Genomic DNA, 12,988 nt, shown 5'->3' on the forward strand with positions numbered 1-12,988 from the left:
TGGCACCCTTATTTCCTGTAGTAACATACTTATTTTCCTGTGTCAACAAATCCACAGCTGCACCATCATTTTCTTTCTTTCTTTTTTTTTTTTTTTTTAAGATTTTATTTATTTATTTGACAGAGATCACAAGTAGGCAGAGAGGCGGGGGGGGGGGGGGGGGGGGGAGGAGCAGGCTCTCTGCTGAGTAGAGAGCCTGATGTGGGGCTTGATCCCAGGACCCTGGGACCATGATGTGAACCGAAGGCAGAGGCTTTAACCCACTGAGCCACCCAGGAGGCCCTGCACCATCATTTTCTAACAGAATATCTGGTTACAGGGTGGTACCCCTTGATTTTTTTGAAAAACGCCTCCTACTGGACTTTTTAAAAACATTTTTTATATGAGAGAGAGAGAGAGAAAGCACGGGCCTGAGAGGTGGGAGGAGCAAAGGGGAAGAGGAGGGAGAATCCCAAGCAGACTCCCCACTGAGTGCAGAGCCCAATGAGGGGCTCGATCCCACAAGCTCACTAACCTGAGCTGAAACTAAGAGTGGGTCCGCCCAACCAAATGCACCACCCAGGTGCCTCTCCTATTGGACTTCTGATTGTCTGCAGTATTCCGCTCTATCCTGGAACATACCTATGTCCTATTCACACTTGCCTGATTGCTTTCCCTCCAGAATAAATTCTCAGAAGTGGAACTGTTAGCTGTTTTCAACGTTTGGGTTTCACACGGCCGAACTTCCCTCCATGAAGTGTGACAACTCATCCTGCTACCAGTAGCCCATGAAAGTTGTCCAGCCATCTGGAGCCGCTCCGGAACACACTCCCAGTGGAGTCTACCCACCCTTTAGCAGCTCGGACCCTGAAGATGACCTCCGATGGCCATATTTTGCCAACACAGGCTCATTCCTTGGTCCCGCTGTGAACCAACAATGAAACTGTCCTCCTCTACACCAGCTCTGACAGCTGTTTCTACTCTACCCCCGTCCATTTGGTAAACTAGCTTAAATACCCACAGGCTGCCATGTGGTAAAGGAAAACCTCTCTGTGGCCATGGTCTAATACAAAGCAAATCTGTCAATAAAAGTGTTTCTGCCCACATGCCACCAGAGTGATGTTCCCCATCTTCTAACCTCGGGGTCCAACTCCAGCCCGCCTCCCCTGAAAGCTGAGGCTCACGCTGGTTTGCTGCCTCGAGCCTGGTGGTTGTGGGCTAGCAGGAGACCCAGAGAGGAACTTACGTAGAGATGAAAATGTAAGAAGTGGGCCAGCACACTGGGGGCCACGCCAGGGAAGGCGGCCAGGAGTGTCTGCAGGTAGACCTCCAGATCCTTCTCCCTCTTTTCCACCAAGCTTCTCGAGTTTTTCCCAATGATCTTTTTAGGCGGAAGCAGATTTTTATCAATTTTCTTTTCTGCAACCAGCTGTAAGAAAAGAGAAGCATGGTCAACCACAGCCCCAGAGGGTGTGCGACAGTGCAAGATCTGAGACAAGCTGCCTGAGGACAGGTGCTCGACACAACTCCCACAGCCCCTTCTGGCCGTGGTATCAGAATCAGTGATTCAACCTGGACATCTGGAATTTGGCCTCATCAGATTCAATTATTATTAGACATACCAGGACAAATGCAGATGAGGAGCTCCACCTGGAGCCTGCAAAGACAGAAAATACCTCAAGGCTCCTCAAAACCCCCATCTTTTCCAAACCAGAATGAACGCCCATGAGGGCAGTGACCTGTTTTTAAAGCACTCATGCTGCAAACGACCCAGAGAAAGGCGGTTCTCTCCAAAACCAAGGAAAGAAATGGAATCACGGCCAGATATTAAAGTAGGGGCTCTGAAGTAGCTGTAGTCAGGTGGAGCAAGTTTAAATCCGCTCCCGCCCTGGGAAACTGACCCTTACAGACATGGAGCCGGTTCGGCCCTCAATTTAACGTGTGCCAAAATGGAAATGTGGCCTAAAAGCCCCCCAAGGCCTGAGACACAGACTCCCAGTTCTCAAGAGTTACCTTTTCGTGTAGATCGTAGAAATCGCTGTAGCGGTGCTTGACTGTCCATTCGTGGCTGCCGTCAGTGACCTGGATGATATAAACCTACAAGGGGAAACCGACAAGTCCTCGCCCAGCCAGACACAAGGAAAGCCCCCGTCCTCCCCTCGGCAATTGCGGCAGACCACCCGGAACCCCCAGGCCAAAGTCAGGCTGCCCTCGCCAGCTAGCCTCTGCAGCTGACCCTTGCTCAACAGCAGGACCTCACAGCTTCCGCCATGATCCTAGCACCAGCTGGCAGGCGGCTGGGAGCAATCCGGGGGTCTATTCAACAGTGAGAAACAAAAAAGGTGACCATCTTATCAAGCTATCTCTTTAGTTTTTTACTTCCAGCCTCCCCCTGAGCTGCAGGCCAGGCCACCCACTCCAAGAGCGGCAGAACAGGGTGGGGTCTGGCAGGACTAGCTTTTCTGCTGTTATTATCTCTCTAGGTGCCCTGACTATATCCTAGAAGCAAGTCCCTTCGCAACGCTTTCAGCTGGTTCCTGGCTAGGATTTCTGCTGCTGAGCCAGGCATCAGAGCGCTAAGAAGCTGACGAGAGGGTGGGGGGAAGGGCAGTGATGAACCATCAAGACCAGCAGAACGCTTAGCGGGATTAAGGGAATGGGCCTTGGAGTCAAGGAAGACTGGAGTTTAAAATTTGATTCTGCCATTCTTGGCTGGCTTATGTAAGTGACTGGGAGCCTAAATTCTCTCTGAGCCTCCGTTTCTACATCTTAAAAATCTGATAGAATTAGTAACTGAATAAAGTAATTCAAGCAAAACGCCTTGTACAAGGTCTGACATACAGCAAGAGTTCAATAAAAGGTGTCTTAATAATATAATAATAATCAGCACACTTGGTGACAAACCGTCAGGTCAGCCTGGATCACCATGTCCCCCATACCCATGCAGGCGGGGCTCAGCTCTCCGAAATAAGGAGAGCTTTTTTTTTTTTTTATATTTTATTTATTTGACAGACAGAGATCACAGGTAGGCAGAGAGGCAGGCAGAGAGAGAGGAAGGGAAGCAGGCTCCCTGCTGAGCAGAGAGCCGATGAGATGCAGGGCTCGATGAGATGCAGGGCTCGATCCCAGGACCCCGGGACCATGACCTGAGTCGAAGGCAGAGGCTTTAACCCACTGAGCCACCCAGGTGCCCCTAGGGAGAGCTTTTTAGAGATGACGTCCTCACTGAATGCTGCTCTTGGGCGATGGCCTGACAGCCATCAGCTCAGAAACCTCAAGGTTCACCTGGTAAGCGCCCCCCCCCACCCCGTCCCAGTGTCCCGCCCCTCTCCGCAGCTTGCAGGGAAGGGGGAGGAGAAATCATCAAATCAGCTGAAACCTCCAAGGAAGCGCAGCCATTTCTCCAGCGCCGGCCTGTTGCTCCAGGATCCGCCCCCAGCCCCTTCCCAGCCTGGCAGCTTCCCTCCCCCTCCTGCCGCCCAGGAAAGGAAAAAGAGCCAGAGAAATGACCCTCAGGAGGAGGGTTAGGATGAGGGCCAAAGGGGTGGGGTGAAGGCAGGGCCAAAGCACACCCCCCCACTCCCCACCCTCAGGGAACAAAGAACAGGAGGCTGGGAGATGCTTAATACGCCCCCACCCCAAGGCTAGTCCCTGCCAGACCCCAAAGCCTGGCGACCAACTCCATACAGATCCAGAAAAGCCTCCCAACTCCATCACAGTCTGGAACTCCACCCCCCTTTTCTGTTCTCCACCTCCCCCACAGCCTTGAAGTGTGTGGGCGGCTTGTTGCCCCAACAGGCTCCCTCCGCCCAAAGCCATGAAGACCCCTGAGGTTCCTGGGTCTTACACTTTCAGCCCAGAGCGACTACCTCGGTTCCCCCATGTCACGGCTCCATTCCTCCCCCATTCTGGTCTCTGCCTGACTCCCAAAGCCTTGGGGCTCCAGATCGCCCCTCATTTTTAAAGCAAATCTCAACTGCGACCCCAGCCTCCACCCGCCAGATCAAGGCCCCGCTCCGTCTTCTTCATGGCCTGCAGGACCTCGAACCTTTCCCCGACCATCCATCAGAGACCCCTCCCCCTCCCGGACCCCCTGTCACGTACTCCCGGGCCGGCGCCCCTCCAGGCCTAGAGAATCTAGAAGGGCCTCCGCCTCATCTAGACTCCCGTCTTCTGCAGACCCCCTTTATCCCCTGATCTTCCCCAACGCTAGCCTTCATTTCTGAAAGCGTACCCCTTCCCCAAGCTCCCTCCCTGGGACCTACCCCCGACCCCTGTTCCTGGACCTGCGAAACCCATACCCGTTCCCCAGATGACCCTCCTCGAAATCGAGGCCCCCGCTACCCCCTCCTCCGCGATGGCGGGGCCCGGATCCCCCCAGTACCCCCCGACTTGGGACTCAGGGTTCCAGCCACCCCCAGTTCTGGCGCCGGCGCCCGCGCCCCCTGCACACCGTATACGTGTCCACGAGCTCAGAGCCCACAACGCGCGCCTCCTTGACCGGCTCGGCCTCTTGCTCCGGCCCGAAGCTGCGCGCCACCGCCGCCATGTTTCGGGCTCCGCTGCTGCAGCCGCCACCGCCGGGCGCAGACTGGCAGCAGTAGGGGGCGGGGTCAGCGTCCCACCGCCCCCTGGCCCCCCCGCCCCCTCCGCGCGCCGCGCAGCCATCTTGGCCCCGCCGCCTCTCTCGCCCTCGCCCCGCCCCTCGAGCGTAATTGGCAGCAGCCGCCGACAGCGCGCGTGCGCAGGCCGCAGAGGCCTGTGTGGTTGTGTAATTTGTGGGCGAAGCTTGTGGCGTTCTCCGCAGCCCCGGAGGAACTGAGGCACCGGGCCGGGGAAGCTCTGGGCATTGTTACTCGATGCCCGGGAAGGGAGGACGGAAGACCTCGCACCTTCCGGGCTACCCGAAGCAAGTCCCTGCTCCATCCGGCCTATGTTTCCCCTCCAGAAAAGGGGCAGTAATAGCGCCGGCCTGGCTCTCTGGCTTTCTCCCTGTAGGGCACGAGAGGATTGAACGAGATGAAATGAGCTGTGCTTAAGAGCTCAAGCTGGACAGAGTAACTCTGCGCCAGTTCCTAACCACTCCGAGACTTGGAGACCTCCTCTATTATGTGGGGTTAATCCGTGCAAGGCGCAGCGCTCAGGGCAGGGAGCTGGTGTGGTTATCGAGAGGGGGCTCTGCCTTTGGGTAGAAGGAAGCGGTATGTGCTGGTCGTTGAGTGCAAGACCCCCAGATGCTGTCCTGCCGGAGCTCAGAAGGTGGTGGGGACAGGCTGGCCCTGGGCCCAGAAGCCACAGTGCTGGAATAGGGAAGGGCAGACACAGAAATGGAGCCCTAAGCCAGGGGAAGACCGGAACCCCGAAGAGGGATAGTAACAGAGCTGGAGGGGAAGAGCCTGGCACAGATGGGGCATCTGTAGGTGTGTTCATTGACTAAATGCAACTAACCCAAACTCAGAGCTAGTACTGCTCTCCCTGGGGAGATGAGAGGTCTTGGGCATGGATGCTCTAACACCCCTGGCTGAAGGGTTACAGATAGCTCTGTGCTAAGGTGGGTCAATGACTTCTTTCTCCAATGGTTACAGAGCAACATACTCTGAGCTTGGTATTTGAGGCTTCTCCTGGCAGGTCCTCTCCTCGCATACTGCTGGCCAGCATTACCCCCCTCCCCAACAGGTTTAGCTTAAGGCGGGGGCTGCCAAGTCAGCCATACCCTGAGCAAGTCACTAGCCCTCTAGGAGCCTCAGTTTCCCCATCTGAAAATTGAAAATAATATTGCCCACTTCCTTGATTGGAGCTGAGCTGCTGTGTGCCTAAGGGCCTGGCCTGGGGCCCACTATTTTGCAGCACCTGTCCTTTCCTGGCTTGAGTTTTCATTCATTCAAGAAACCTTTCCAGAGAGTCTCCTGGGAGCCATGGAGGACAGAGGGGAAAAGATGTGGTCCTTGCAGCCCTTCATCTGCTCCCTGCACTGGGCAGAGGACACAGGGACTCAGGCCAGCCTGAGATCACCAGGGCTGGGGGAGGGGGTGGAGGATACTGCACACAGCGGTGGGCTGGGCTGGCCCGGAATGCGGTGGGGCAGGGCTATTTAAGCCCAGGACTGGCTGGCAACCCCAGCAGCCTGCCCTGTGAGCCGCCAGCATGGATGACATCTACAAGGCTGCGGTGAGGGACTGGGCTGGGCAGGGCTGGGGTGGGTGGGCCCACTGGGGGCTCACTCAACTCACGTTGGGGGGCGAGGTCATCCCATGAAGGTGGTGGGGGACCCAGGAGAGGGCCCGTGCAACTTTCAGCCCAGGCCTTCAAGGGGATGGTGGATCGGGCATTCCAGTTCCAGGGTGTGGAAGGAGTCAGGGGTTCAGGGTCTGGAGAGGAGCTTTTAGGTGGGTGGAGGAAGTCCCCGCTTTTAGCATCATGTCTGCTCCTGTCTCCAAGTGTCTGTAGTCTGTGTCACTGTCTTCTAGTCACACCTCCCTTCACTCGTGTCTGTGGTCTCTGGATCTTTGCCTTTCTCACACTCTGTCCATCTCTTTGTTCCTCCCAGCTGCCCCTCTTAATCTGCTGCTGTCTCCCTGTCCCCCCTCGCCAGTCCTGCCCCTCACACTCTGCTTCTCACACTTATAATCCCCCACCTACCTCCAGTTCTTCGGAAGGCTGCAGATGCTGTGGAGGGTGGGACAGGAGCTTGAGGAGGGGGCTGGAGAGCCAGAATCCTGAGCTGGAGAAGGGGCTTAGAAGTTTGAGGTAGGCAGGGAAGCCCTGGGCATGGGGGAGAGTCAGCGGAAAAGGAATAGAGAACCGGGGCTGCAGCCGCCATCAGGCGTAGCAGGCTTGGGGCTCAGTGGTTTAGCCAGGGGAGAGTGCTGGAGAGTAGTCACCCCAAGTCCCTGCAGCATCCTAGGGTCACTGAGGGGCTTCAGATACTAGTCCTTCCCAGGAGTCGGGGGTGTTGCTGACCTGCCCCTGCCCCAGAGCCAAGGACATTCGGCCCAGACAACTGTCCCCAAGGGAACCCCTCCCTCAGCCCTGGGAGTGCAGCTCCACTCCCAGGCCGGAAGAGCTACAGCTGGCTCTGGGGCTGTCCCTGCCTATCCTGCAGGAGTCCATGCAGCTGGGGGAGGGAAGCCCTCTACCCTGTGCCCATACAAGGCCTGGTGGGGCTGGGGACTAATTTTGGCTCCTGAGGCACCAGCAGGCCAGGGGGCCAGATAACGCTGCCCCACCCCCTGCATGCCAGAGTCCCCAGAACAATCACCAGGTTTAACTTTGTTCCCCGTTAAAAATAGCCCAGTGGCCATCCCGGTCAGGTTACAGTGGATGGCTTTGCCTATCCTCACACTGGTTTTATTGTCCCAACCTGAGGGACAGCTGTCCCTCAGGCCACCCAGCTTGGATTTCAGCAGGGGGGCCAAAAGGGCACTTGAGTGGTCACTGACTATTGTTACTCAGGGTCACCTTGGCCCTGGAGGGGGCACCCACCTGTCACCCTGGCCCTAAGCCCGGCCTCAGTGAGGCCAGCTGGGTCACCTCAGGGCTTTGGCGGGTAGGGAGGGAGGAGTGAGGACTGTGACCTGGGAATGCCCTGCCTCTTCCTGCCTTCAGTTCCCCCATCTGTGGAAAGGGTTGATTTCCTTAACAGCAGCTAAGTCCTGAATATGAGTCCTGAGACCTCCTTTCCTCTCTAGGTAGAACAGCTGACAGAGGAGCAGAAAAATGGTGAGTGCTCCGATACATGTGGGGTACAGTGGTGCCAGGCTGGGAGAGCAGAAGGACCCCAGAGGCTGGGGTCCCTCTTACTATGACCTCAGAGGTCTTGGAGGGAAATGGGCAATTGGCAGGTAGCCCCAAAGGTCTGGCCTTCTGGGGTCCAGGCTTCTGAGCCCTGGACACCCTGTAACTCCCCCAACCATCTCCCCTCCCTCTCCCCCTGCCTTCGGACACAGAATTCAAGGCAGCCTTTGACATCTTCGTGCTGGGCGCCGAAGATGGCTGCATTAGCACCAAGGAGCTGGGCAAGGTGATGAGGATGCTGGGCCAGAACCCCACACCTGAGGAGCTGCAGGAGATGATTGACGAGGTGGATGAGGACGGTGAGCCCTCCTACCCGCCCCCCCACCACCCCCGCGGCCCCAGACCCGCCTCAGCCTTAGTTTGCTTGGGACCCGAGTCCTGGCTCTGCCATTCGTTACTCAGTGCCCTTGAAGGAACTCGTTAGCCAGTCTGAGCCTCAGTCATGTCATCTATGAAATGGGCATGACAACCGCACTCATCTCATAGGGTTGCTATAAGGGTGCGGGCAGGGACAACACCAGAGGTCAGCTTTGAGAGCATTCTAGCCATCCCTCACTGACGGCCATGCCGCGCCCCTCGCAGGCAGCGGCACAGTGGACTTCGATGAGTTCCTAGTCATGATGGTCCGGTGCATGAAGGATGACAGTAAGGGAAAGTCTGAGGAGGAGCTGTCGGACCTCTTCCGCATGTTTGACAAGTGAGTGCACGTCCCTGGATCTCTGACCCTGACCCTAGCCAAGGCAGGGAAAGGGGACAGTCTTGTGACCTCAAGGCCTCAGTCTCCCATTCTGGGCAGTGGGAGAATGGGATGTCCCTCTTCCCAGCAGCCCCGCCTTGCCTCCTGGGGTCATGGTTGGGGCTGCCTCTTCCCTTCCTCTAGCCTGCACCAGGAGCTCTGAGGTCCGCTTCCTCCCTCCCTCCCACCCCTTTCCACCTGCCCCCGCACCACCCAGAAATGCTGATGGCTACATAGACCTGGACGAGCTGAAGGTGATGCTTCAGGCTACGGGCGAGACCATCACGGAAGATGACATCGAGGAGCTCATGAAGGATGGTGACAAGAACAATGATGGCCGCATTGACTATGACGGTGAGGGGGCGCTGCTGTGCCGGGCCCCTGCTACCCACACCTGACCAGACCCCTTCTCTGACCTGGGCCTGCTCCTCTCTTCACAGAGTTCCTGGAGTTCATGAAAGGGGTGGAGTAGATACCAGCCCTCGCCTGGAGCTGCCGGTGCCACCTTCCAACTCCAGCTGGGGCCTGGGGTGGGGGCAAGGGGCTGGGGTCCCCAAGATGTGAGCTTGGGTGTGTTGTCGACCCTCCCAAGGAGGGGGTGGGCCCTCCCTGACTGCCTCCCCCAGCCCTGTCGTAGGGAATGCGATTAAAGCTCTGTTCCCTGGATACCTGCTGTCTGGTTTTCATACCCCAGGGGGCTGTGGGTGCTCTGATGTCCACTTCCTGCTTGCACTCCACCTGTCCCCCTACACCATCTTCTACCAGCGGGCTTAGGTCGGGTTGGAGATGACCGTGTTCCATGGCTCAGTGGCTCCTTTCTAGGACTGCTGATTCCCAGGCCTCATCTCCAGAGTTTCAGCATTTGGACCTGGTGGTGGCCCAGGAATCCACAGTGAACAGGCTCCTGGGGGCTATGGCTTTGGTCGCCAGTTGGCAGCTGAGAGGTCCTGTGCTTGGAGAGAGCAGAGCACCCTGCTAGACCCTGGAGGCCACTTGGCATGGCAGCCCAGCTCCTTCTCAGCTCCGGTTACAGAGAAGCAGGGTGCTATGGGGGCTCAGTGGGCTGTGGCACTTGCATTTCACACTAGTGGCACTGACTGCCCGGGACTGAGGGGCACACCATCTGCTCTTCCTCCATTCACCCATTTGCCAAGTGAGGGGCCCAGAGAGGTGCAGGGACCTGTCAAAGTCATCAGTGAGTCTGGTGACCCAACAAAGACCTATGGGTCCCAGCCCGGGGCTCTGTCTGATACACCAGGTCCACACCGGCATAATTTCCAGTTCCCTTGAAACTTGGAGGCTCCAGCAGCCCACTGTCCCTTCCTGATGGAATGGAAATGTAAGGCTTGGTGGCTCTCAACTTAGTGGGGGTCAGAGCAGTGGCGCTGGCCTTGGAGAGGGTGGCAGCAAGGACATGACGGTGTCAGCAGTGGTGCTCGCAGAAGCGACAGCTGGCCATGGTGTGCAGGCTTCAGCCAGAATGCCAGCAGTTGTCCTTGCTCCACCCAGCCACTCCGAGGCCTCTCCACCTGTGCCCTGGCCTTGGCATTCTCCAGACAGGCTCAGCATTCCGGAGACAGTCTTGGAATTCTGGAGATGCCTCCAGCAGAGGCCAGAGCTGCGGGAGCTCTCCGGCTGCCAGAGAGCGATGGGGTCCCTTCAGGCCTGCCCTCGGGAGCTGGAAAACTCAAGGATCTGTGCGTTACACTGCAGAGCAACGACATCCTGGGAGAGGAAGTAGAGCCACCGTGGGCCCACCTGCCCTAGTCACATCCCTACCCTGTGCCTGGCATGGGCCCGATGCTGCAACCGTTCAGAGGGAGGCTCTGTCCCTAATTTCATGAAATTGACCATTGCTCAGGAAGACAAGCGGGTGATGAACGCAGTGAGGGAACCAGTGTGGTGCTGGAATGGGGATTATGGAGATGCAGTGGCCACGAGGCAGGAGTAGTCTGGGATCCTGGATGAAGTGCGTTTCAGGTGGGACAGTCACAGAAGAGAGAGTGAATCTTCTGTACGTGTCCAGGCTGCAATGCCTCTGGGACAGGGTGGTGAGGATGTCCAGGCAGGGCTGGGGCTAAGTGAGGGGGCAGAGAGTGCTCTGTAAAGTCACGTGTCCTGAGTAAGAAGGGCTTTCTTGGCCCCGGTCGCGGTGAGGCCCCTGGGGAGATGGAGTATAGACAGGTGGACACCGGCCATCCCATGTGGGTAGTTCAGGAGAGGAGGTGTGGCCAGGGGGATGGGAGAGACCCCGGCTGAATGAGGAGTCCTGAGAGCCAGGAGGGAAGGGTGGGGACACTGAAATCAGCTGGTGGCCCTGGGGTTAGGGACCTGGAGGCCCCCGAGGTCTTGACCATGTGGCCATGAGGGTTTCCTTGGAGCCCGACTGGAGAGGACCAAAGGAGCCAGGTGAGATAAAGGGAGCTTGCGGGCATGGACAGCACTGGTGCAGCTTTACAGGAAATGTGCCAGAGCTGCGGGGAGACATGGAAAACAGGGAAGCTCATTTAAAGGTGGGGTAGGGAATGCATGGGGCGGGGGGAGGGGACCCCGAGTGAGGCTGGCAAAGGGTAATGCGTGATGCAGGGGTGAGGCTGCAGAAGGGGAGAGGCTACAGTTCTCTGGGGAATGTTTTAATGCCTGGATCCAAGCTGGGCAAGGGGAATCAGGCTGAACGCACGAGAGAAGAACTGTGGCATCCACGGGAAGGGATTCTGAGTGGAGATGCTGGAGGTGACATCCTTATCAGTGGTGAGTTGGAGGACGAGGACAGTGGCTGAGGCCTGGGCAGGAGAAGGTGGTTGTTGGTGAGGAGGACTTAGGGTCCGGGCACCTGGAGGACGTGGGCTGCTGTTGGGATCAGGAAAGGAAAAGAGAGAAACTCCGAGAGTTAAGCTTTCCACGAACCAAAAAGGAGAATGGCTGGGCCACTATCAAGAGGTTACATGGGGAGGCTGGGCAGGGGGTAGGGAGGTGTCCATAGGGAGGGGAGTCTGTGTGATGGTCCCAGTGTCTCTTTTCCAGAATGAGGTTGGTTGGGGAAGAACTAGAGACATCCAACAAGCACGCACACCACAAGAGCTCACAAGCTCCCACCACACCCAGCATTAAGATCCCCCATGTGCATCATCTACTTTGTTCTGCTGTGTTCGGTCCCCTCCATTTTTTCTGGGCTATGTCATCCTTTGCCTAGATAGGGCTTCCTCCATGAAGTCTCCCTTGATTTCTTGATCAGAAGCAATCACTGGAGTCTCCTGTTGCTCCTGCCTTTTCCTAGTACGGTCGTCTGGTTACTGCCTGCTGCCCCAAGAGGCTTTGGTTTCTCAGGGTGGCCCCACTGCCCTGCCCAGGGCCTGACGCAGTGGAACCTCCTGCAGTTCCCTCTGTGTCCATTAGATGGCACAAGATGCCTGTGGCTGGATCCATCGGTCAGTGGGTATCAAGGGTATACTTGGGGTCTGTTTCCAAGTTGCGCCAGCAAGCAGGGGCCTTCACAGGAGATCCTCACTCCCTTCCCTGACTGGGGAAATGAGGCCCAAAGAGGGAGAAGAGCTGCTTGAGGCCATACAAGTTAACAGTAGCTCTCGGGCTCCCAGCCCCAGCAACAGGCCGTTTTTCTGCAGTGTGGAGTGAGCTGCCCAGCACATCCGCTTCCAATATACCCAGGCCTCCCCGCAGCCCTAGCTGCGGGGGCTGGCTGAGCTGAGACCCCCAGGGCGAGCTGGCAGACTGAGGAGTTGTTGGGCCTCCTGATCACAGCTGGTGGCCACATGCTAGTTGAGGGGCTGTCCAGCTCAATCTTCAGCCAGACGTTGGCCCTCAGCCCAGTCTGCAGGCTGAAACATCTCCCCAGGGAACTGGAGGCAAAGGGGCTCCACCCTCCTGAGGGCCCATGACAGCCCCTGCACAGGCACACCTCACCAGTGTGGAGCCTGCCTGCACCCAAGCCGGCTGGCTGCTCCTCAACTATGGAAGGAGGAGACTGAGGCCCAGAGATGGGAGGGCTTTGGCCAAGTTTCTTGGAGAAGCCAGGGGTGGGGTGGGCTGATGCTAGTCCCTGACCTCCCTGAGTTGCCCCTCACCCAATGCCAGGTCAGGACCCCCTAGGGAGAGACATGTATGTGGGTGGCAGGGGGTGATGGAGACAGGGAGACAGGGTTCCAGGTCCCTGGGTCCTTCTCATGCTGACTCAAGGAGCCAACCTGTTTCCCTTCCAGGGATGAGATGGGGGTGGGAAAGGAAGGATCCCAGGACCCCAGAAGTCCCAGAAGGAAAAGGGTCCCAGGAAGGGGCAGGGCTGAGCAGGGCCTGTTTTCAGCCTGCAGTGTGACCTGGGCCAGGTCCTTCCTTCTCTGATGGCCCCAAGTTTCTTGACCACCATCGAAGATATCAGGCTGGTCCATCTGGGAGGACTAACTTGCAGGAATTTCTAGGATCCTTGGAGCTCCAGCTCTGGTTGACATCTGAGATCTTAGTGCC

General features: G+C 57.3%; 2 protein-coding genes across 4 annotated transcripts in view; one reads left to right on the plus strand and one right to left on the minus strand.

Annotated features, from left to right (window-relative positions):
• NISCH (nischarin) overlaps window positions 1–6,745 on the minus strand; it is a 35,649-nt gene extending 28,904 nt beyond the window's left edge. For 2 of the 3 annotated variants that reach the window (XM_047692398.1, XM_047692413.1), the window contains exons 1-3: window positions 4,433–4,656; window positions 1,993–2,076; window positions 1,226–1,408 (exon numbers count right to left, since the gene is read on the minus strand). In XM_047692398.1, coding sequence (XP_047548354.1) covers window positions 1,226–1,408; window positions 1,993–2,076; window positions 4,433–4,528 — 363 coding nt within the window. In that variant the 5' untranslated portion in view covers window positions 4,529–4,656. Of the gene's footprint in view, window positions 1–1,225; window positions 1,409–1,992; window positions 2,077–4,432; window positions 4,657–6,618 lie in introns of those variants that run through there. The other variant, XM_047692405.1, reaches the window with a different exon arrangement.
• On the plus strand, window positions 6,022–9,175 carry TNNC1 (troponin C1, slow skeletal and cardiac type). The gene is made up of 6 exons (XM_047692424.1): window positions 6,022–6,147; window positions 7,668–7,698; window positions 7,926–8,072; window positions 8,356–8,470; window positions 8,727–8,863; window positions 8,950–9,175. The coding sequence occupies exons 1-6, from the start codon at window positions 6,124–6,126 to the stop codon at window positions 8,979–8,981; spliced, it is 486 nt and encodes a 161-aa protein (XP_047548380.1). The 5' UTR covers window positions 6,022–6,123; the 3' UTR covers window positions 8,982–9,175.
• The last annotated feature ends 3,813 nt before the right edge of the window (window positions 9,176–12,988 follow it).

The sequence above is a fragment of the Lutra lutra genome, chromosome 1 (assembly GCF_902655055.1).
Source record: "Lutra lutra chromosome 1, mLutLut1.2, whole genome shotgun sequence".
Lineage (NCBI taxonomy): Eukaryota > Metazoa > Chordata > Mammalia > Carnivora > Mustelidae > Lutra > Lutra lutra.

Excerpts from the sequence above, each read along its gene's own strand:
- TNNC1 (XM_047692424.1), top strand. The coding sequence starts at position 6,124 with ATGGATGACATCTACAAGGCTGCG. Across the intron at positions 8,073-8,355 it reads TGACGAGGTGGATGAGGACG|GCAGCGGCACAGTGGACTTC; the intron begins GTGAGCCCTCCT and ends CGCCCCTCGCAG. Across the intron at positions 8,471-8,726 it reads CTCTTCCGCATGTTTGACAA|AAATGCTGATGGCTACATAG; the intron begins GTGAGTGCACGT and ends CGCACCACCCAG.